Below are 22,519 nucleotides of genomic sequence, written 5' to 3'. Positions count from 1 at the left end.
CAGCTGGGCTGAAATTGGGCCTCAGGTGTGGCTGCCCAGTTTGTTAAGTGCCCCCAGGGCAGTTGGTGGTGCTCCCTTGGGAGTGAGGCGGATTGGTCAGTGTGCACCTGAGGGAGGAGTCCCATCAGGAGCAGCTGGGGGGGTGCAGTGGGCCCTCACTCTTTTTTTTCTTCTGTGATGAGGTAGTTCTGTTTGGGATTTGGTTCTCCCAAACTCTCAGTTGCAAGGTTAAAAAAAAAAAAAGCTTTTTGGGCTGTGGAAAGTGAAAGAACTTGAATAAACAACTTCTGCTTTGGCTGGGGCCTTACAGCAGGCTGCAGGGATAACACCACAGGTGCAGCAGCCCTTGGTGCCAACAGCAAGAGGACTCTGCTGCTGTCCTGGAAAGCTGCTAATTTGGGGAGTTTTGACATGGCAGGATTACTGAGAGTGTGGTAAGTGGACAGTCTTGTTTTATGCTTTATTGGTTGCAGTCCTGATGCAAACGCAGATGTGACATCTGTGAGTGGTGCTTGGAGCTGGGAACGTGACCTCTGCCAACAGTGAAGTTACACCATGGCTGGGTTTATCTGTGCATCTGTAAGAATTTATGCTGTTGGGTTGGGAAAGAAGGTACATGGCCAAATCCTGATCTCAGTTGCACGTGTGGAGCTCCCAAGGCAGTAGGGCTGCATCCTGGCTCAGCACATGGCCTAATGAGGTCTTGCATGATTGCGAATAATATGGATGGTACACTGGAGAGTCAGCAAACAACTGCTCTCGTTTTTGTTGTGCTCTGCACTGGAGCATCTGTTTTGCTTCATCATTTTTTAAAAGAAAACCACAAATATTTTTTCACTGGGGAGCTGATAAATAACTGTGCTTATGTTTTTAGGAAAGTTTTGGGGAGAGGGAAGTGATTCTTCTTCTGTTTAAATTCTTTATATTTGGAGTTGAGCATTGATTCACAAATTGTATCTCATTGTTTTGCTTGCAGATCAGAAAATCCTACAGGGTATTCTCCCCTAGGAAATCACACAGGATGTGATTTATTTTTATTTGTGTGTGCAACTTTACATAGAATTCTCAATAGAATATTCTCTTTCATGTCAGCATTATTTTTCTTAATGGATTTTTTTTTTTTTTTTTTTTTTTAATTGGGACACTGGGAAGTATTTAAAATTTGTCAGTGAAAACTTAAATGAAAAGAGTTGCAGCTTTTGGGTACGCTTGTAACTGGTGTGATGTAATAAGCTGTCTTAAAGGGCTGTGGTCAAAAGATGATGTTATGTTGCTTCATTTTTAAAACAGCTGCCTGAGAGAAAATGCATTCTAACAAATGGCATACCATGTACATAGCTGGGGCAGGGTTAGCCTGAGTCTAGTCTTAGTATTTTACTGATATTTTATATTTCTGTAGCATTTTCATTGTGTCTAGATGCATTTCATTTGATAGATGACAATCTTTTAGAGAAGTTTTAGTTAGCATTTCTGTCTTACCTATTCTTGTGGTGACAAGAAAAGGTTTAAGAATTATCTATTGGAAAGGGTATTTAATCTGTGGTGGAAACTGTATAAAGAAATCTTCAAAGGTACACGTTACTTCAAAGATGCATGTTATGACTTCAAAGTTATGGCTGGATAGGTTCTCAGGTAGCTCAGATACTTTTGTAATAAGAAATTCTCTTTTTTATATACAGTCTTCTAATGGTTCAGTGGTTTTGGTATTTCTGAAGCAGGGTTTGCTCATTTATATAGACTCATTTCTGAGTTTTTCAGTACGAAAGCTGTCATTTGTTTATTGTTTATCTAACATCAAAAGCATACACTTGAACTTACTGAGTAAATTTTTGGACTCTTTCTCCACAGCATTGCATTTAGAAATTAGGCATAACAAGAATTCATCAACAAAGCAGGGGAAGTGTGTGCAAATGTGAATTGGAGGAATTCATAAATTAGATAAAGTTTGAGTTTCTTAAAGTGAAAAAGAATAAGGTTGTTTGGCTGCTAAGCAAATCTTGTCCGAATGCCCAAGTTCTGAGCTGGACAAGTCCCAGCAGTCAAGTTGAGGAGACGTTGAGTTTAGTGTCCTATTAGTGGAAGATCAGTGTACTCCTGCAGTGGGCCTAGACATTAGCATGGAGGACATGCTCATGAGAGCAAAAGCACTGCTGTATGCAGGGCAGCCAGTTTTGTGAAGACCATATGGGGCACCAGGTATGCCCTAACATGGATCTCTCTGCTGTGATGCTTCTCTCTCCCTTACAACTCCATGCTCTCACTTGAAAGAGCAGAACAGGAAAATCCCACTGCTTTTAGAAATCAGTGGCATAAACACAGGCTGATGAATGTCAACTCTTCTGTCCAGAGGAAGTGGTCTGCGATGCTTATCTGTATGATATGCTTAGGTGGAATAGAGGCTGCAGCATTTCTGCCCATCTTTATGGTTATGTGCTGCTGCTGATGGGCTCAGAAGTGGTGTTCTGGAGTAAGATGATGTCTGTCTAAAACTCTGAGCCGCTTCCAGATAGATTAGGGTTAGGAGCAGACCTTACAAAATTTAGTGAACTAACATAGTCACTAATCAAGGGCAAGATTCTAATGATGTTAAAGGATGCCAAGATGCAGGGCCTGAAAAACAGAAACAATAAAAAAAAAAAAAAAAAAAAAAGAAAAAAAGAAAAAAGATTAATTTCAAGGGTCATGTGTAGCAGATAGCGGAGAGACAGTGAGAACAGTGTTTTTTCTAAATCAGAAAACAATTGTCAAATATGCTGCCTATTTCTGGGTATTGCTTTACTGTGTGAAGCAGCGGGACAAAGCAAGGTATTGAAATCTTGCAGTCTGGTTGCTGCAGGGATATTCTGTGATTAATCTATTTTTGAACAGGTTGATGACTGGAAAAAGATATGATTACATGGGTCAGAAGCATGATCGCTGCTATGAAAAATTATTCTATGTTCTATGTAAATCTTGTCTCTAGGAGAAAAAAAAAATCTCATGTTCCATGACTGAAGTAACATTTCGCTACTAGTAAAAAGCTATGTCTTTATTTAAATAGTGGAATTACAGCTTTAGCTGAAATGTGTGAAAGGCTTCATGTAGATTAGACTTCATTGCAAAACTGATTTTTCTTTTTATAAAACATATCTTTGTCAGTATTTCAGGCTGAATTTACTGTAATTTATTGTAACAGCTACTTATCTTCTTTCCTAATAATTCCTTAAATCATATATTTTCCATTTCTGCACATCATGATATAAGTATTGAGTACTGAAGTGCATAATATTACTTTAAAAAATCTAGTTGGGTGACAAGAATTAATTACAATTCTAAATTATTCCATAGATTTTCTATTCTACAGTAGGAGTTCTAGTGAAATGCTGGCACTAGGTAATCAGCTGGTGCTAATCTGTGTCTTCAGCTTTGAGTAGCCCAAAGAAGATTTGATGTTTTCTTTTCTGCAATAAACAAAAATAGCTTCCAAACTGTCAGAAAATAACTGTAGTTCTTAAGGGCTAATCATTACCAGCCTTTGTCATGGGCTTGTAATTGTTTCATGAATTCTGCTTCAATCAGGGAAAAGTGTGCTTAAGTGCCTATAAAAGTTTTTATGCTTCTATGATTTTCTCCCTCCTCATCTTCCTCCTCCCACTTTATGGCTTTATTCCACTGTCCCTGTTACTAAGCAACACTGCACGTGGTGCTCATGCAAATTACTGCAAACTCCCTGATAGCAAAGCAGACTAACATCAGGTTAATTTCCTGATTAATATGTGCTGCAAGAAGTGCTATTCACAACAATAGAGAAGCGGCAGGGGAAAGGCAGCTAGGAAGCAGCTTTGTAGTATAAGGAAATCTTTTGTACTTTTTAGGTCAATTTGTCTGTGTCTACTACAACCCATCCAAGCAGATGGGTTGACTTTTTGGTTCCATCATTTTGGTCTCATCTGTTTTGCATTGAGCAGCCCCTGACTGCACTGTGTATATCCAGTGACAGTGCAAGTGGTTGAATTGTGGTTGAATGCTGTCGTTCAATCTGTATACAAAGGGAGATAAAGCGATTGTTTGCATGCTGATCTCGTCCTGATTTTAGAATTAAAGGCAGGACATAAGACTTCTCAGAACTGAGTGTTGTCTCTTATTTAAAGCCAATGGTCAAATTCCAGCTGACACCGCTGTGAATGGACTCCAACCAGTGTTCATGTTTGTTTGATAAATGTCTTTGATATGCCATAGTACCACTCCCCATAGCTCTTGCATGACAGCTGACTGCATATTTTTGTCTTTTCCTCTTCTTAAAAATGCGAAGTCTCATTTAACAGACTGGGGACTATAACCGTGTCCATGCAGCAGCACCATTTTAGATGAGGATAAAGCAGGCAGATTTTAGCACTGTGCTACAGAAATTTGAAGAGCGATGTCCAGACTGCCCTGTTTGCTCACTGGAAGAGCTGTGACAGATTTATGGTTGGTGTTTTCAGAACTGCTTTGACTTTACTTCTCTAAATCAACATCAAAGTTCGCTAGTAAAAGGTAGAAACTGAAAATTTAAGTATAGAATATTAGCGGGTTTAATATGTAGCTGAAAGTGTGTTTGCAGTTTTGATTATTATAAAGCCTGAGGCTTTATACTTCTCAAACAGCCTAATGTTATACAGAGCCTCCAGGCAACTTCTGCTTTTAGATAGTTTCTTGGTTTGAAATCTACCCATTTTCAATGTAACAAAAGTAAGAGCAGGTAATGCAGCTCTAGGAACTATATCTGCATTGACCCATCTTCAAATATTCCGTGTTTTACTCTCTTCTCCTTCACTTAAGACACATTTTATCTCCTGTTTTATTTCCTTCTGAAGGAGAAAGAAATACTGAAACCACTGTCAGTAGGAAGCTGTCAAATGCACAGTCAGCAGGAAGAGTTACAGACCAGATGTCATTTAATTTTTTTGCACGACTAAATTGCAATTCAAAATGTGTGTAATGATGTTTCAGTATCTTATTTTTTTTTCCTTTTTTTTTTTTTAAATTTTTTTTGTAGAGTTCTCTTAAGAGAACTGCACTGTGCTTTTGGAAAAGCAAGCATTTCCCAGATCTGAAGCATACGAAGTCTTTGATTCCTCTGTTTTCTGTGAAAGCTGGCATTTAAAACAATATAGGATTAATACAGTTATGCAGCACTTTCTTCGTGTTGTTCCCTGTGTCTTTCTTCACTGCTATAGCGAACTTAACAGCTGTGTGTGAATGCTGTATTCTGTATTATCAGTAAATGCAACACTGCTGGCATTGCATGGCAGGAGTTTCATTATAGGTGAAATGGTGATGGGCTGTCCCTACCTGTGGCAGATCTTTCAGGAGGCTGTGGATTCTATGGATTTATTGAGCCAGATAAGTAAAGTTTATTTGCAGTGAAACTCGGTGCTAATGAGCACAAGTGCTACTCTGCCTGGTGGTGGTGGCAATCTGCTCATGGCTGGAAGTTGTGGAGCTTTGCAGTGTCGACTGGCTTCTGCTTTGACACAGGCATAGCATCAATCAAATGATACGACAGGAGAGATAAAGGCATATTCCGTCATGGAACAGCCTTGTCAGTATTTGAATTAGCTTGGTAGAAAACTTGGCCTTCAAACACCTCCAAGGTAAGCGTAACTTCAAGTGAAGTGTAAGGAAAAAAATGGCCTTGCAAATAAGCTTTGCAATCTTCTTTTGGGTTGGAGGTAAGAGATCAAAATCAGAATATGCCTTAGATAGGTTAGATAGTGGGTTTGCTTTTTTTTTTTTCTTTTTAAATATACTGCATATTTTCTAGCATCTTGACAGGATTTTGCCTGAATGCCCTGTTTAAATCCAGCACCTGTTTGTGGGTTACAGCAATGAATGTTGGTGTTTTAGAGCTCATCTGCTAAGCTCTCAAAACATATCCAATACTCACGTAACAGTGAGCCCTACAGGAAAACTGAAGTTAGATCTTACAGAGAGCGTAGTTATTCATTCTAGGTGCAGAATATTACCCAAGTTGAAGCAGTAAGTAGAACATATTTTTACCAGTTAGCTTAAAGTTTTCTTTAACTAACAGAATGTTGATTCACAAGCCTTGTTGAGCAAAACAAAATCACATTGCAACTTCAGAGTTTCTAGATTATGAGCTGTATTAAAGAAAGAAAAAAAAGAAAAAGAAAAGAATGTTCTCATTTGGAGTCCAGTGTTCTTGTCAGCTCCTGTCCTTCCTAAACTCTGCTACCTCTGTTGAAAAGTAAAGCTAAAAACACCTTTATTTGGAGGTCTGATGAAAAACTGAATTTGAACAAAACAACCTAGCCATGTGGTGTGAAGAATAATTTGAACCAACACAGTTAAATGTATTTTAGAGTAATATCTTCAATATTTTAAAATACCATCAACTTGATGTAAATGCTTCTGTGAGAAAATATTACTTCTTTGCAAAATTACCAGTTTTACCAAAACATAAAATTTGATAATCCTTTCTAAAGCAAAGCACTACATTTCTGCTGCTCACTCATCTAAAAATTACAGGCAATAGCATACAAAGTTACCATTGATAAACAGAGAAATTCAAGAATAGCAGAAGTATCATTTTGCTGTATTGAAGATACACACTGCACCATGTAACAGTCTAACATAGAAAGTATGCTATGAAGTATGCCTTGCTGCATATTCCTTTATACTTCCACTTCGAGTGATCAAATTATACACACAAAATGACCAGGTTCTACATTAACAGTTCTCCATTAGGTGAAATTACATCTCCTGAACCTGCAAATCATAAACATTCTCTCTTTTCATGGCTGCTTTTATACAAAGAAGAGTTTGGGTCTGCAAATTTTATTACACCTGAGGGCTTTTTACAACCAAAATCTTAGAGAAGGGGATAAAAATAAAAGCGCTTTGATCAAAACTTAAGAAAATAGCCTTATTTTAGCTCCTTTAGTATTTCATAATTGTTCAGTGAATTTAATTATACATAGTACTACTGCAGTATATATTTTCTGTTCTTCTGTATTTGTACACTGGGCTCTAAACTAAGCCTGGAGTTCAGGCTAGGTAGGCCAAGCTGATACAGATCTATATGCAGCACATTATCTGCCTCTCCTGGACATACAGTTATCTGATGGGTTTCTAAGACACTGGTAATACTGGAGTACTTAGAGTAAGATAGAAATAAATCTCTTCTTTGAGTGGACTAACACAGCAACGGAGATGGCTTTCACAAAGATGTTACTTATTGATGACACGTTTTGTATCTTTTCGTAATACTTCAGACAACAGAAGCTCTTATAATAGTAACTTTTTACAATATGAAGCTATTTCTATTGAAATAGGAAACACAGCCACCACTTCACAAACCATGACTGCACAAGAATACTGAAATGAAAGTATCTAGTTTTTGACACGTTATTCAATAGGGTATTTTTAAAGCTGAAGGACACAGCACGAGACCACTACAAAGACTGTGGGATCCTGCTCTCAAACATGGTCTCTACTTATTTCTTGTATAGCCACGTCTGCAGAACTCACCAGCGACAATGAGCCTGACAGCTCTGTCATTAGCACAGCGGATTTGTTAACTCAGCCTTGGTAGCGAGGTCATTGATAAAATGGACTTAGTGATTGATAGAACAACCTCATTGCTTTGCACTAGTTTGTGGGATGGTACGTTGGCCAAGCCTGTGGCACAGAAGAGCAGAGCTGGAGACCCTGACCTTGTGAGTTGGGTAGGAATGGTTTGATATGTTCCAAACTGAGCAGGATGTTCTAAAGAAACTTAAAAGAGCCTCTCCAAACTTTCTGAAAGTTCTTAACCCTTAGCTGAAAGATTTCTTCTTAGGTTCCTTAAAAGCGAACAGAAAACAAAACAGAAATTTGTGAAAATAGAATTATTTACATACAGCAATAAGTATTTCTGAAATTAACAAGTTCCTTATTAGGCCTTCTCCTTGCTCCATCCCATTTCCTCCTAGTTTTTTTGTTTGTTTGTTTGTTTCCACAGTGAACTCTTCTCCCTGGGAACACTTGCACTTTGAAATACTTAAAAAGCAGGTCACTAAGATAAATTGTTGCTGAAGCTATGCAAGCAAAACCAAACCAAACCTGGGAATCCTATTGTATTGTCTGCTGTTGTCGCAGTTCCAAGTTGATGAGAACCATCATCTTAAGAGTCATTCTGGTAAAGCAAAGGATGTGTGGCCTCTGCAGCACCTCAATTAACAGTATAATTATGAAATGATTGTTTGAGCTAAGAACCCAAATTAATCCCCACTGTATCTGTAAGGGCTTTGCTGAAATTAAGGTTATTCAGCACACAGTATGATTCAGACTAGGCATTTAATGGGCCAACCAGAACAGAGTGGAGTGTGAAACATGAGTTATAAGGGACAACTGCACAATAGAAATAAATGTTATGTATGTACATGTCCAGTATAATGTGATTTATCAATTATTCCTCCAGCACAGAGACAATATTCATTCACACAAGTTAACAGTCTATAATACCCTATATTTAGGGCTAAGTGCTGTCCCCACTAAGGCCTTGAGATCCACATACCAGAGTACAGGAACAGACTAAAAGCATATCAAGGATTTTAATTTTGGGTACCCTAGGAATAGAAAGTACTTTGGATACTTGTTTTTAAAATGTAATATTGTTGCATCTCAACTAACTTTGTGTTCTTTAGGAAAGTGAGTTTGTTCTGAAGTACATGAAACTAGTTCATGTTTTGATATTAAGTCAACAACGCTCAATCCAAAGATATTCTAAAGTGGCAGAGTCATACAGGGCCAAACCTTACTCTTCTGTCCTTTGTTGGCAAGGAGTAGGTTCTCTAGCCTTCTGCCTGCTCCTCAGTATGGACCATGCAGTCCCAAGCATATCACAAAGGCCAAGGAGGCACTGCTCTTATCTGCACCTAACAGATGACCAGACAAAAACCAAATTTGTATTGAGTCTTTGCCTCTTGCATGCTGGAGGTCAGAATAATTAAATTGAGGTGCTTCAATGAGACACTGTGATTAGAAAGGGCCTGACCCTGCACCCCATGGCACTGCTGTTCTGCATGCCTCACTCACGGGTCTCCAGCACAGGATTCTCAGCAAATACGTGGGTAGGGGATAGCAAGGATCAGCAACAAAGTGTTCTCAGCACCTGCACTGATTACAGCACGATGGGTGAAGAAAGTGGTGTGAGTTTACTAAAGGAGAAGGGGACTCCAACTGATTTCTTGTTTGAGGCTCTGTGGGAGCATCTGCAGTTGCTCCCATACTGCATACGGCTGCATGCAGTAACAGCTGTGCTCGGGAGGCATTAGCCCTGCTGCTGCCCTGTTTTTAACTTCAGATATAGGTGGTTTTCAGTATGTATTGATTTTTGTTTTAGGAAATGCTAAGATAGGATTCTGTCCTTGACAGCTGCTGACCATTCTCCAACCCTTTAGAAAAAAAATATATATATATATCTGAGAGTTATTTATTTATTAGCTATCTATTCAAGGCTAGCATTTCGTTCAAAGCACAACAGCTGCAATCCTTTCCTGGAGCAACCCAGAAGAATGTGCATGCCCTAGCTTTTTCCCACAACACAGGTAGCACCAGCAGCTAGGATACATGCTCTTGAAAATGCAGGATATAGCTTGAAATGATGAAAATCACTATCTAATGGCTTCTGGTCTGTTTTGTCCTGTGATAGTTATTTTTATTATTCATAGTCACTGCTGACTGCTTCTTTGTCTTCCTGATAATAAACGAGTCATTTCAGTTAAACACTTAGTTACTGCTTGCACAAGTATGGTTTTTTTTCTGTTTATTATATATGTATGCAAGAATAGTCAAAGAATTTATGTGCGTCTTTGAGATATCTCCTGTAGTAACACAGTCAACACTTTGTAAATGAGCTATGCATTGTGGTGGTCTGGGACACTGGTATTTGGTGACCAAAGGAATCAGCAGGTGTTGCAGAAACACTTGCTTTGCTCCTTCCCAAGGAAGCTGAACACAAAATTGTCCATCCAAGAAGCAGTTACTTCTACAAAAGTTTTGCCAGAGGCAAGGATCTGCAGATCTATCAAGAGGCAGGAAAATATTGTTGCTTCTTCCTTTAATAACTTTTAAGATGAAAAATTTGTGGCTGTGTCCAGCAGGTGGCAAGCACAGCACACCGAATCGTGTCTGAGAAAGAGGTACCTCCTCCATTGGAGCTCCTGATGCTGTTCGACTTGTACGCGTATACGTGAACAAAATGTCATACAGATAAATGGCAAGCTCTGATAGTCCTTCATCAGCTTACTCTGTGCTCTGGATGCTATTTATAATGCATGGCACTGCTGCCATATTTATTTTCAAAGAATGGCTATTTCACACGTCTGTGTAAGGATATAAGCTGAAAATAAAGCGCTATATGTGAGAATAACTCAGCTGTCCCTGAATGACACGTTCAGGTATCAGATTTTTTTAAAAATAGCTTTCAATTAAATCAACCTTCAATGAAAAAGCATTTTTTAGTGAAGTACAGCTGTAGAAGTTTTACTGAATCATCACAGTGCCTTGTGAGATGTAAATAGGAATTATAGAAAATCCAGCTGCTTGCTAACTAAGCAACATTAAAGATATCATTCAGAAGATTATAAATACCACAAATTCTCCAGGGTCGTGTATCTGTCTATGTGACAAATATGTGAATTTTTGGAATTTTTTTTCTTAAGCTTTATTATGTTGGAAAGTATTTACGAGCTCATTTATCTTTGAAGAAAATAAATGGGAGTTAATCAGGCAAATATTTTCTGGAGTTCGTTGTCTGAGATTTATAAGGATATGTGAGGATTTCAGGAGTTGGAACTTCTTATCACCTTTTCCTCTTCATTTGCGTGGAGAGCTTGAGCCAGATTTTTGTTCTGATTTATGCTAGTATAAAATTAAAAATTGTTAAAATTGTTCCATACAAATAAAATGTGGGTCTACATAGAGCAAATAATCCTGATTCTAGGATCAGTTTCATATAAGTGAACAGCAATGAAGTAAATGCCAAGGACAAAGTTTGGTCCTGCTTATTTAGTGATATGACTAAAAGCATCACAATGCTTTTGTCAGAATCCGAGCTTAAATGTCCAAGAATTTTGAAGAACTGAATGGATCTTGTTAGTTGGTACTTCTCTCATAGAGTACTCTGGTTATTCTACAAAAATAGCTTGAAGGTTTCTGATCGCTTCTGTCCTACGACTTCTGTTTTCCAACAGTTGCATAAAGCATGGGATTAGCCCACTCCATAAGCTGTGTTCTTCAGTCAGCACAGCACAACATTGAGAAATGTGAGGAAACCCTATTTGTGTGTCTGTCTGTCCATCTCTCTCTCTCTCTCTCTCTCTCTCCCTCTCTCTCTCTCCCTCTCTCTCTATATATGCGTGTGTATATATTACTAGTATAAAAATACCCACTGGGATAAAAATGTTTGAAGAAATGTTTGAAATCTCTAATTAGGAATATAAATCTAAAAATATATTTATTCTATATTTAATAAATAAACCTGCATTTTATTGCATATATTATGAAATTTTGCTATTTAAAAATGGAAAATAGTAGCACAAATCAGAATGAGACCAGTTTCATGGTCCTTAAATTTCAGTTTAAGTTGGGCCTGTAGATAAAGTATATGTTTGAGAAACAAGTTATAAATACAATGACAAATGACTCATTAAAAAGAACAACAACAAACAACCTACAACAAAAAAACCCCACAAACCCAAAACCAAGCAGTGTAGTTCCATCAGGGCCTGAAACAAAACTTGGCAAAACTTGGCTCACATGCACAAAACAGGTTCTTCATAATTCACGTCACTTACAAAAGCTTTTCCTTTGAGTTCAGAGATGATCTGTAGTTTTGAGTAAATGGCAGAATGCTGACAAACTCTGATGTACCTGTCCTATCATTTATGCTGCTTTCAACGAAGTAAAACAAAATGAAAATCAGGCAGTCCTCCACACAAGGTAAAATAGAAGGCCACTGCTAAATCTTTGCAGTGTGATTTTGCTGAAGTGATTTAATGTTTCTGTAATAAGCAGTAAGCTGTGATGTCTGGGACTGCAGATGGATTTTGTCATTCATGCTGCTTCGTTCACAACCTTGTTCAGGAAAAAAGAATATAGCGAAGTGCGTCACTCAGTGTCAAAAGACCCAGCAGTCTTTTTAGTGGGCAAGCGTATATTTTCTGGTGGTCGATACGAGAGGGAGCTCATTTTTGTAGTGAGACTTGGATGTGTGCTGACATTTGGTGGAATGTATTTTATTAGCTGAAGGAAGTATTTTTTAAAGTTTTTTCCAAAGAAAACATAAAAAAAAGGATTCAAACAATTATTAAAGTAAGCGATGCAAATAGTAAAGGGCATAGCTGTATCCACAATATCAGTGATTTTGCAGTCTGTTATTACATGTAATTGAATTAATACATCCAGAAAAGTGAACACTTGATGAGGAATCCAGGAAAAGAAGAAGAAAAACACTATTGCCACAATCATCTTAAAAATGTCATCATTTCTGGTCTTATTTCTTTGAATTTGATATGCCTTCTTCAGGGTCTTCCAAATCAGGGTGTAGCTTGTTAGTATGATAAGAAAAGGGATCAAAAATCCCAGTAAATTCTTGGATAAGCCTAACCCAACCCTCAGTGTTGTGTTATTGTTGTCATATCGAAAGCCACAGACTGTCATGTTCAAGTTCTCCGCAAAAAATATATTACGGTGAATGATGACGGGCAAACTGGCCACACCAGCAAGGAGCCAGATGACAATGCAGGTTACTCTGGCAACAAACATGGTACGCCGGATTCGTGACTTCACTGGATGTACTATGGCCAGATAGCGGTCGATACTAAGGCATGTGAGTAGGAACACACTGGCATACAAATTGAAACTGATTCCTGCTGATGCTAGCTTGCATAAACAGTTGCCAAAAGGCCACTGGTATTCCATGGCCGTGTAGGCTGCCCAGAGTGGCAGAGTTATTAAAAAACACAAGTCAGCCAGTGCCAGGTTTAGCAGAAAGATGCTGGCCACTGTTTTTAATTTCATGTAGCAGTAAATGACAATAACGACCAGGCTGTTCCCAAATATGCCTATGATGAAGATGATACTGTAAACAGTTGGAACCATAATGTAGATGTAACTGTGCCTTCCTGAAACAGGACAGTCGACGTGAATTCTCTTAACAGTTTCTTCAGTAGAATAGTTTGGGACCATCTTGATCTCTTCTGCTGTGGCCTTGTTTCAGGGAAACAGTGTGAAGATCAAACCTGGGGGGGGGGAGGGGGCAAAAAGAGGAAATAAAAATAGTTCATGAGGGATTTAGGGTGTTTTTTGTTTTTTTTAAGTTTCAATTAAATCTCAAGATTTTCTGTTTAACTGGGGATACGAATCATTGTAGCAAATTCCATTTCTTACTCATAAGACATGGAATAGTCAGCAATTAATCTGCTTTTCATTAACAACTTCTGCCTATGACTTTCAGTTGAAAACTAGGTTGTAGGTACCCCATTATTATTCGCTACTTTTCCTGAAAAACTTAAATGGAAAGCAATGGAAACAGATTTTTCCCCTTTTAATTTTTATTCATAAATATTTGGTATTATCTCTTTACTGGTGTTCCTTTGCTTTTCTTTCCATGCACTTGTCTTATACAGCTAATGCTACTGGTGTTTCATGCTTTTCCTCAATTTTATAATTTCTGGGCCATATCCTGCCCTCATTGTCAGTGAAATCTGAATTTCCTTCCAAAAACATGAGCATAGGGTTCTTTTCTGGCTTTGAATAGAAGTAGTAATCAGGTCTGCAATCTGCAAGTTGTGAACGTGCAGTTCATTTTCTGCAAAACTTTACCCTGACACCATAGATAGCGGTTGCCTCAAATACAAAGCACTTGTTTATCTGGAACTCACATTGACTTGAGTGGGAAATTCACAATGTGTGTTTCTCTTGAATCATTTTTTTGTTTGGAAGGCAGGCAGATGAAACCAGCAGTTTCTTTTACTTTGCTCTTTGCTGATTTGGAGCAAGAGTAGATTATAAGTTGCAGCCTTGCTGCTATACCTATAGCAGGAGATTTAATCTGACTCTATAGGGACCTGGAAGTGAGCCATGCAGTATGTAACAGTTTAGCAATAAATAATAACAATTTAAAAATGCCCAAATCAACCCAAGAATACTGATTCTCAGCCCACAAAAACTGAAGGGAAAATTCTTTTTCTATAACAGACGTGTCTTGATAATCTTGATCATTACAGCTTCTTGAAAATACTGAGAAAGCAGAGAGCCAACATCTTAAACTGATCAATTTATATCTGCTAAGACAGTCATAGAGTCATTAAGGTTGGAAAGGGCTTCTAAAATCATCTACTCCAAACATCCACCTACCACCAATACTGCCCCCTAACAACGTCCCTCAGTGCCACATCTCCACGGTTCTTGAACACCTCCAGGGATGGTGACTCTACTGTCTCTCTGGGCAGCCTGTGCCAATGCATCACCACTCTTTCTCAAGAGTGAAGAAATTTCTCTTGATATCGAACCCGAACCCTCCCTGGTGCATCTTAAAGCTATTCCCTCTAGTCCTAAAAGTCAAGGAGAGCCAACACAGAAGCATTCAATGCCTTTGAAATAAACAAATGGATGGGAGGGAAAGAAAGGAGGGAGAGCCACAGAGCTGTCTTTCGGTGTTTTCTCAACTGATTTCTATTTTAAAGTAGACCTTGCAGAATATAGCAGAAACAACAGTGCTAGGAGTTGGTTGTACATTGCTAATTTTCATTTACACTAAAAGAATCCAACAGATTTCTTTCAATTTTTTGAACAAGGTTCCAGATTAAAATACAACAATATGTTAATGAGCAAATGTTATAAAAATAATGACCCAAAATGGCAGATAGCTGTACATTCAGAGTCTTTACTTAGATTACTTTTTCCTATAATCAAGCGCTGTATCTCTCAAGCAAAGCTATCTGCATATCTCAGAAACTGTGTTTAAGCACTCTGACTATCACTATATTTTACTGTGTATGTTTAAAAAAAAAAAAAGTACAAAGAAAGAAAAGAATTCAGATAAGAGTTATTTTGATCTCTGATGTGAATAGTCTTCTGCTGGACCTTAAATGTTTAGAAGCTACCTAGATTCTGTCTGGCTTAGAAGTATGATGCTGAACTATGAATCACTGAAAAAAAAGAAAAAAAATCTCTGAAAATCCAAGCTTGTGCTTCTTTGTTGTTAATTAGTAACCTCAGAAATAGAGTCTAAGGATGTTAGAGAAGTCACAATTCACATTACTAACTTATGTTAAGTAAAAAGTGTTGAAGTCGTAATCTTAGAGTAAGAAAAATACTTCTAGACCACATCAATTCTATGGAAACTGTACAAATACGGCACTCGTTTGGTTTGCCAGGGCTTGTGTGTTTTGCAGGACTAATTTCCTTATTAATGATTTATGGCTTTAGCTGTGAGTCTGATACTAAACTTCCAGAGTGAATAAACAGCCAGTCTTCACTTAAAACAAAAAAGAAAGAAAGGAAACTTAGAAAAATAAAAATAAAAATCAATAGTTATTATCGCAGAGTAATTTTTATTGCTGTGCGCAGGATCCTGACAGCTGTCAGCCCAACCCAGTCTGTGCTGCTTGAAAACAAGATTAAGTGAAATATACTGGCTTTAAAACAAACAAAAAACCCTGTAATGTCACTTTTGTATAAACAGTATATATTCAGAAAGATACTTGCTCTTTCAGTAGCGTGGGCTGTGTTGTTAAGGAGGCAGTTGCTCATTATTTTCATTGCTAGCACTGACGTTCAAGGGTGGGCTGTGTGGGGCCCTGGGCAACCTGATGTAATGCCTGATTTAATGGGTGGTAACCCAGCCCATGGCAGGAGGGTTGGAACTAGATGATCTTTAAGGTTCTTTCAACCCAAGCCATTCCATGTTTCTGGTAAAGGCAGAATGCCCATACAGGAGGTCTGGGGAAAAGCCATGCACTGAACACAGAATATGGGTTGCAGTCAGTACCTTTTGAGCATGTCTCTCTTCGGCCCTCACTTAATTATGTTTAAATATTCTTTTTTTCCCTCTTAGTGCTCTATTTTAAGGTTTGCATCAGTAAGTTGATTCAGTAAATCAAATGGGGCAATCTCAAGACTTAGGATCTTGATATTTCTGGATATTGGAATATCTAGTTAATTCCAGCCAATGACAAACCTTTTGTAAAGATATGTAAATATCTACCAGGCTCTCTGATTTATTCTGTGAATTAGTCTTGATGCTTCAAAATGACACCATCTTTTTCTACCATGTTTAAGATGTTACAAAGTTAAGCAAATACATCTGATGTTACACATATGTACTCAATTTTGATCACATATGGCAATTTGTGCTTATCTTGCTCTCACTGTGCCATATCTACAGTACCTGGTGTCTGGCTCAGTGGGAGGTCATCCTATTCATAGGACAGGGAGCACCAACACAAAAAGACCTCAAGATAAATCCTCTTATCTCAGCCCTTGGTTGTGAAAGTGCTTGACAGTAAATAATAGATTCTGCAACACTGAAGTCTGGCAATATGTACCTTGCCGCACCTACATGCTGGTGCTGTGTGCTCTGTTCACAACCACAGCCAGCGAATGGGGCTTTGAGCAACCTGGTCTAGAGAAAGGAGTCTTTCCTGTAGCAGGGGGGTTGGAACTAGATGATTTGAAGGTCCCTTCCAACCCAAATCACTTTTTATCTTATATCCTTTGCTTATTTATCCACTGAGATAGTGGTCAAAAGTCAGCACTATGAAACTGAAGTCAGCATTGCAAATCAGGCCTGCAGTAAAGTATGCAAGGCCCAGTTAAGGTTGAGCAAGACATTTCTCCAAGACTAGATAAATGGTTATAAACACTTTATAAAAGCAGGTGCTTCCACATAGGATGTATTACAGACTACAGAAATAGTGGTTAGTGCAACTTTCTTCTCTTAGAATTCACCACAACAGAATAAACCACTGTCCACGTAAATGCAAGTACTGAAATTGTGCACACAGATAATTCCATTTAAAGCATCTTAAATGACCTGAGTTAACATAATGATAATTGGATCATTTGAAGGCTGATACACAAGGAGCTTTTTCTACAAAGACTGAATTGAAGTGATTGTGAATGGCATGGCAGCATCAATCTTAAAGCAAATTATCTGGTGAGCAGCAAACCCCTGTTGTATGTTACTGTCCTGTTTGACCTTTTATCTTTTTTAATTACAATGATTATAATGAGTCACTGATAATGAAATGCTTGAGACTGCTCTACCGACTATTATTTACCACTTCATTCATTGCTTCTGTTGGGTGAACATGCATCCCAATTAAACTGCCTGTCGAAACAACAAGGAATGCTAGGCCCATACAAGGTAAACAGCACTCTGCCTGCTGAAAGATAAGATCACACTGACAGTGGCTTTCTGTGAGAACTTCATCAGCTATAAATAGGTAAGCAGATGTCACAAGTCAGTTTTCAAACAAAAAAAATGTGTTTTTAATATTTGCTTTGATACAAACTAAGCAAACGGACTGAACAACCCTGCCACCGATAGAAAATGTGGTGCTTTTTTTTCTTCTGATGATAGGTTATTTACTTTTCTCATAAATGAGATGATATTACCATGTTGGAGGATTATGCATTCTAATTTTATACAAAATTATTACACAGGGAGAAGAGGCTGTAAAATGTTTGGAACAGTATGTTCAGTATTGAACTATGTTTACTTTCCTGTGGTCCAAGCTTTTTCCCTCTATCTGGAGATTTTAGCTCCCACTCCTTTCCTAATTTCTTGTATTCTTTTTCTAATTGCTGAGAAACTAATGATACTTCCCAAATGCTTTATCTCACTGCTTTTTTTTTCCTACCCAGCTTTGCAACCCCCGTGTTCACAGTATTTTTTAAATATAAATGTATTTTTTTTTTCAATTCATGTCCTACTTCAGCCCCTTCCTTGCCTTCCTGGAGCTCCTGAGCAGAACCAAGCTTATATTCCACAAATACTTTGCACCAAATGCAGTAGGAATCCATCCAGAGAAAAGAATTACTGTTTAACAAATATGGATTTAGAAGATAAATGAACATAAGAAACAAATTGAGTGCAGTTCCTGTCTGAGCAAACAGTCTTGCAGAAAACCTATGCTCATGTAATAATCATAAATCCATTCTCCAGAGCTGGGGGAAGGACAATTGCTTGGGAGCCCTGTGACTAACGTCACCAGCACGAAGAGACTGGACATTCTGCAAAGCTGTATACCTACCTTTCTCCTGGCTCTTTTGTTGCTTCTTCTAACAGCCAGTTTTCCTCACTCATAGCTTAACAAAGTATTTTTAGTCTACAGTTGATATGTGAATTGAGAAGGGTGAGAGCAATGCAGACACTCAAGCAGTAAGGACACTATCGTGGCCTTGCAGTGTGCCCAGGCCTCCTGTCATCACTACTGCTATCTTCCACAGAGGTCAGTGTCTGACTTTGTGCTGAGTGACAATAAGCAAACATACTGCTGAAATGTAACTGCAGCAGGCAGTGTGGAACTGGAACCTTGTCTGTGCATTGGCTCAGGAGCAGCAAGAACAGAAGTAAGCTTCAAAAGATCCTTATTTGTAACTGTCAAGTTGGGTGCTGCTTTTGCAGTTTTGGAACAAGAAGTGATTTGATATGAGAACAAGTAGAATTTACGGAATCCTGTAACTTGGCCTCTGCATAGATGTCCTCCTATTCAGTCTTGCATAAAACAACTGCTGCTGCACTGAAATTGCTGTCAGTTTTGTGGTGCTTGCTTTTACTATGTGCCTGAGTCGTAGTGAGGTACTTAACTTTTTACTTCAGAAGTATGCTCTGATACTTTTGAAGAACAAAAAACCCGTATAAATGTGTATTTGTACGACCTATGCTAATATATTTCTGCACTCAATTATTACTCTTACTTATTCCATAAGGTAGGCGGAGTGTCATCCATATTCATGCATTTTGCAGCAGTGGGACACTGATCTGAAATAAATTTTAATTAACTTGTGTTTTGCTTACACTATCTTAACGTGCAGCAATTAAACTTTTATTTGTGCTTTATTACTTTTACAACTGCTGCTTTGAATCACGTAGAGGAGATGTGTACTGGTGTTCTCTTGGCAGTCTTGCATTGCAGAACTGTAAATTTATATGTGTATATACATATATAAACTATACTTAAGAATAAAATATTTATCTTTTTATATGTAGATTCTTTCTCCTTGCTGGAGCTGACAGAAAAATAATAACTTTGTGCTAGCTTTATGTACGTGATGCATAAAGTGCCAATATCTTCATAGGATTTGCTTCCTCAGAACTCTAAATTGTTTATCACTTGGTTTTTAGCTAGCAGAAGACTAGTTATTGCTATCTTGTAAACAGAAATTGTTTATCTACTCTGACCTTCTCTGTAAGAACTTTTCTGTATTTATTTCTTCTTGCACATTTCAAGAGTCTGTCCTTCTGTATGATGGCTTTCATAATTTATGCTGAAAAGAATGAGCATCTCTGCTGTGTGCTTTCAGAGGCTACTCTCATTAATTTTCCCTTACTTCCTAAATGTTTCTCAACTTTATTCAATTTTAGACAAATTTTATGTGCGAAAAGGGCAGATAAAAAGATGTTTTCATCTGGAAACATCAATGCTTGAGGAGTGAGTGAATATTGAAATCAGGCAGGAGGAGGCTACTCGGAATGCTTTGTTTTGGGTACGGGAGGAGGAAAACGTGCAGGAAAATAAGACAGTTTAGCACAGTGATACTTGAATTGTTTTGGAATTTAACTAGTATAATACAACTTTTGACCACTAGAGGTCTGTATTTCCTATTTAAAAATAATTATTTCATATTCAAGTGTCTTCAGTTTTCAAAATACCACCTTCAAGATTATTGAAGATGTAAATACAAAACAAAATTCTATCAAAAGCATCTGTATTTATGTAAAGTATTATGTACTAGTGTGAGCCACTCACACTTTCTTTTATTACATACTAGTTTATATCTAATTTCCTTTATTCTAGTTTGTTCATGATTTTGCCGACCTTCAGTCCAGTTCTTGCACCAGGAAGTCATGGAGCAAGGCCCTGGCACTTTTAGACATATGTAGTTAAATTATAAAGCTTTGCATTGGCTCAATAAAAAAAAATAAAAATTAAAATTAAAAAATTAATAGAGAGAGTAGAAGTATAATTTACCTAAATAATGTAGGAAGAAAAAGTGGCACCTACACAGTAAACTACATTTCTTTCTAAACTATGCCTGTTATTAGTCAAACCATAATTCTTCCAAATATCAGACAGAATATTAGTGAAAGTGATTCTAAGTTATTTTGACTCAAATGTGTATTTCAAGGAAGTTTTTATTGCTGAAAAAGCAACTTCAGAACTAATTTGGTGATGAAATGGCAATGTGATCCCACACAGCTTTTATTATCAAATAGTGATTTTTAAACTGCGTAGAATGTATTTTTTGAGTTGTAAACAATTTCATCGTTTGAAAATTTAAGTATCTTTTCCAACTACACTGACCCAAATCGTCTGTTCTACAGTATCTAGAACCCATAAAATGTTTCAAGGCCTCAATCAATTGAGGCTGTGATCGCTCCACACTGGTGTGCTGTATTACCAGAGCACCTTCTGACCACTTTTGTTTGAAAGGGAGGTGGAACAACCCAGAGGGCCAGTCTTGTCACTGCAGCTTGTTCTTAGACAGCCCTAAGAGCCTTCTGTTAATCCCCAAAGTTTTGGAGGCAGTTGAGAAAAGTGCCATGTTCTGCATGGAGTGCAAGAGACTTGTTCTAGTTCTGGGACACTATGACCCAGTCTGAGTCCCTACAATTGAAGGACTTTTAAAGCAAATATTGGCTTCAGAGAAGCAACACCTCTATTAAAGCTTTGTGGTATTATTAAGCATTTAGTAATACTTCTATGTAATATGCAACAAACCTTCTGGATGCCCTTTTCAACAGCTTACACTGCAGTAACATTGCAGATGTTACAGTTAGCTGCAGGGGAAGTGAAAGCTTGGACAACTTTTTCATGTACTCGTGTAGTACTTGCAGGGTCCAGGAACACCGGAAATACTTATTTATGCAATTTAGTTCTTTGGCGACAGTTAACTACCAATTCCCTCCTCATCTGTTGTTTTTTTTTTTTTTCTCCTACGAAGAGTTGGGAAATCCTGATATCCATACTTCTACAAAGTTGTATTCCTTCAAGGAAGGATTGCTTAACTTCACTAGAATTTCTCAACCTCACTAGAACGCTAGCATGGTGATTATAAGGTTATTATTATTATTATTATTATTATTATTATTATTTACTAAAGTTTGTTGACTAATCCACAGATCATCAGACCATTCATTATGGATAGCCAAAAGTATAGTAACTGACTTTCAGTAAGTATTTTAGTTCATAGATTTCGTTTTTCTGGTCTTCTAGGCTAGGGCTTAACACTAAACGTTGTTCTCTGGGAGTTTTTCATATATAAGCACAAAATTTAGTTTCCTCCATTAAACAGCTGAGAAAAACCATTCTGAGGTTCAATAAATGTAAACGTGCACTCCATAACACTGCAGGACTCACCATTCTCACCATGCACTGTGTTTGTTTATCTAATCTCTTGGGAAATTTTGGTGAGGTGGAGGTTTTATACATCACTTGCTCTGGCTTGACGGTGTACCCAGTCTTCTGGGTAGCTTACAGCTTTCCATGTAACTTTCTGGTCTCTTCCTTCCTTGTTTATCCTTGAGAGCAGTCTGTTCTCGTTCTTTGACCAAGACTGTAACAAAGTACTGCAAACTCTCTGGTGTTTAGTATGACTTAAGGAAATACAATACATACAATACTTAAGTGATAGGAATGTAAAGTTATCCATATAGCACTAACTTTAAAATTGAAAAAAAAAATAAAATGAGAATGTAAAATAAATTCCTAGCTTAAGACTTCTAGTTCAGTGTTCTTAAACTGAACATCAAAAGGCAAAGCTTCAGAGAAGATGATATCTGAAAATGGAATCTCTAAGTGATATCCCCATGTCCCAGTCCTGGGACACTTGCTCAGGCTTGTCAGAAATGAAGATCTTCTTTCTCTCATTTAGGTTATTAACCTATACCCAAATTCCTTTTTAAAAATGAGTTGAAGCAGAAGATGGTCCCTCTTTTTGTTTATACCACAGGGTAAAAAATGACCATTTTTTTCTAAAAGACACAGAAGACAATTGGATATATCAATATTTCTAAATGAGGCCATTAACTATCATTACCCATCAGCATGGATTATTATTTATTATTGTTATTACTGAATCTCTGTTCTATCAATTAGTTTTACCAGAAAGGAAGATTGGTGATAAACGAGAGAAAAAATATTTATAATCAGTATGCAAACCTAAAGATTACTTAACAGGGACTTATCAGCACCTCTCTTTTTTTTTAACAGCCCCATTTAAGGCATAATGGCAGAAAGAGAAAAGTCTTTCAAATCATGGC

The 22,519-nt window shown here is 37.7% G+C and overlaps 1 protein-coding gene across 1 annotated transcript; it reads right to left on the bottom strand.

Annotated features, from left to right (window-relative positions):
- Positions 1 to 12,135: 12,135 nt before the first annotated feature.
- AGTR1 (angiotensin II receptor type 1) lies at positions 12,136 to 13,215 on the bottom strand (the record flags this gene model as incomplete). Its single annotated transcript, XM_079539989.1, has 1 exon — positions 12,136 to 13,215. The coding sequence occupies one exon, from the start codon at positions 13,213 to 13,215 to the stop codon at positions 12,136 to 12,138; it is 1,080 nt and encodes a 359-aa protein (XP_079396115.1).
- Between the last annotated feature and the right edge of the window lie 9,304 nt (positions 13,216 to 22,519).

This window comes from Tetrao urogallus (genome assembly GCF_951394365.1).
Source record: "Tetrao urogallus genome assembly, chromosome: 9".
NCBI lineage: Eukaryota > Metazoa > Chordata > Aves > Galliformes > Phasianidae > Tetrao > Tetrao urogallus.
The sequence above is the reverse complement of the archived record's forward strand: the minus strand, read 5'-3'. Positions and strand labels throughout refer to the sequence as shown.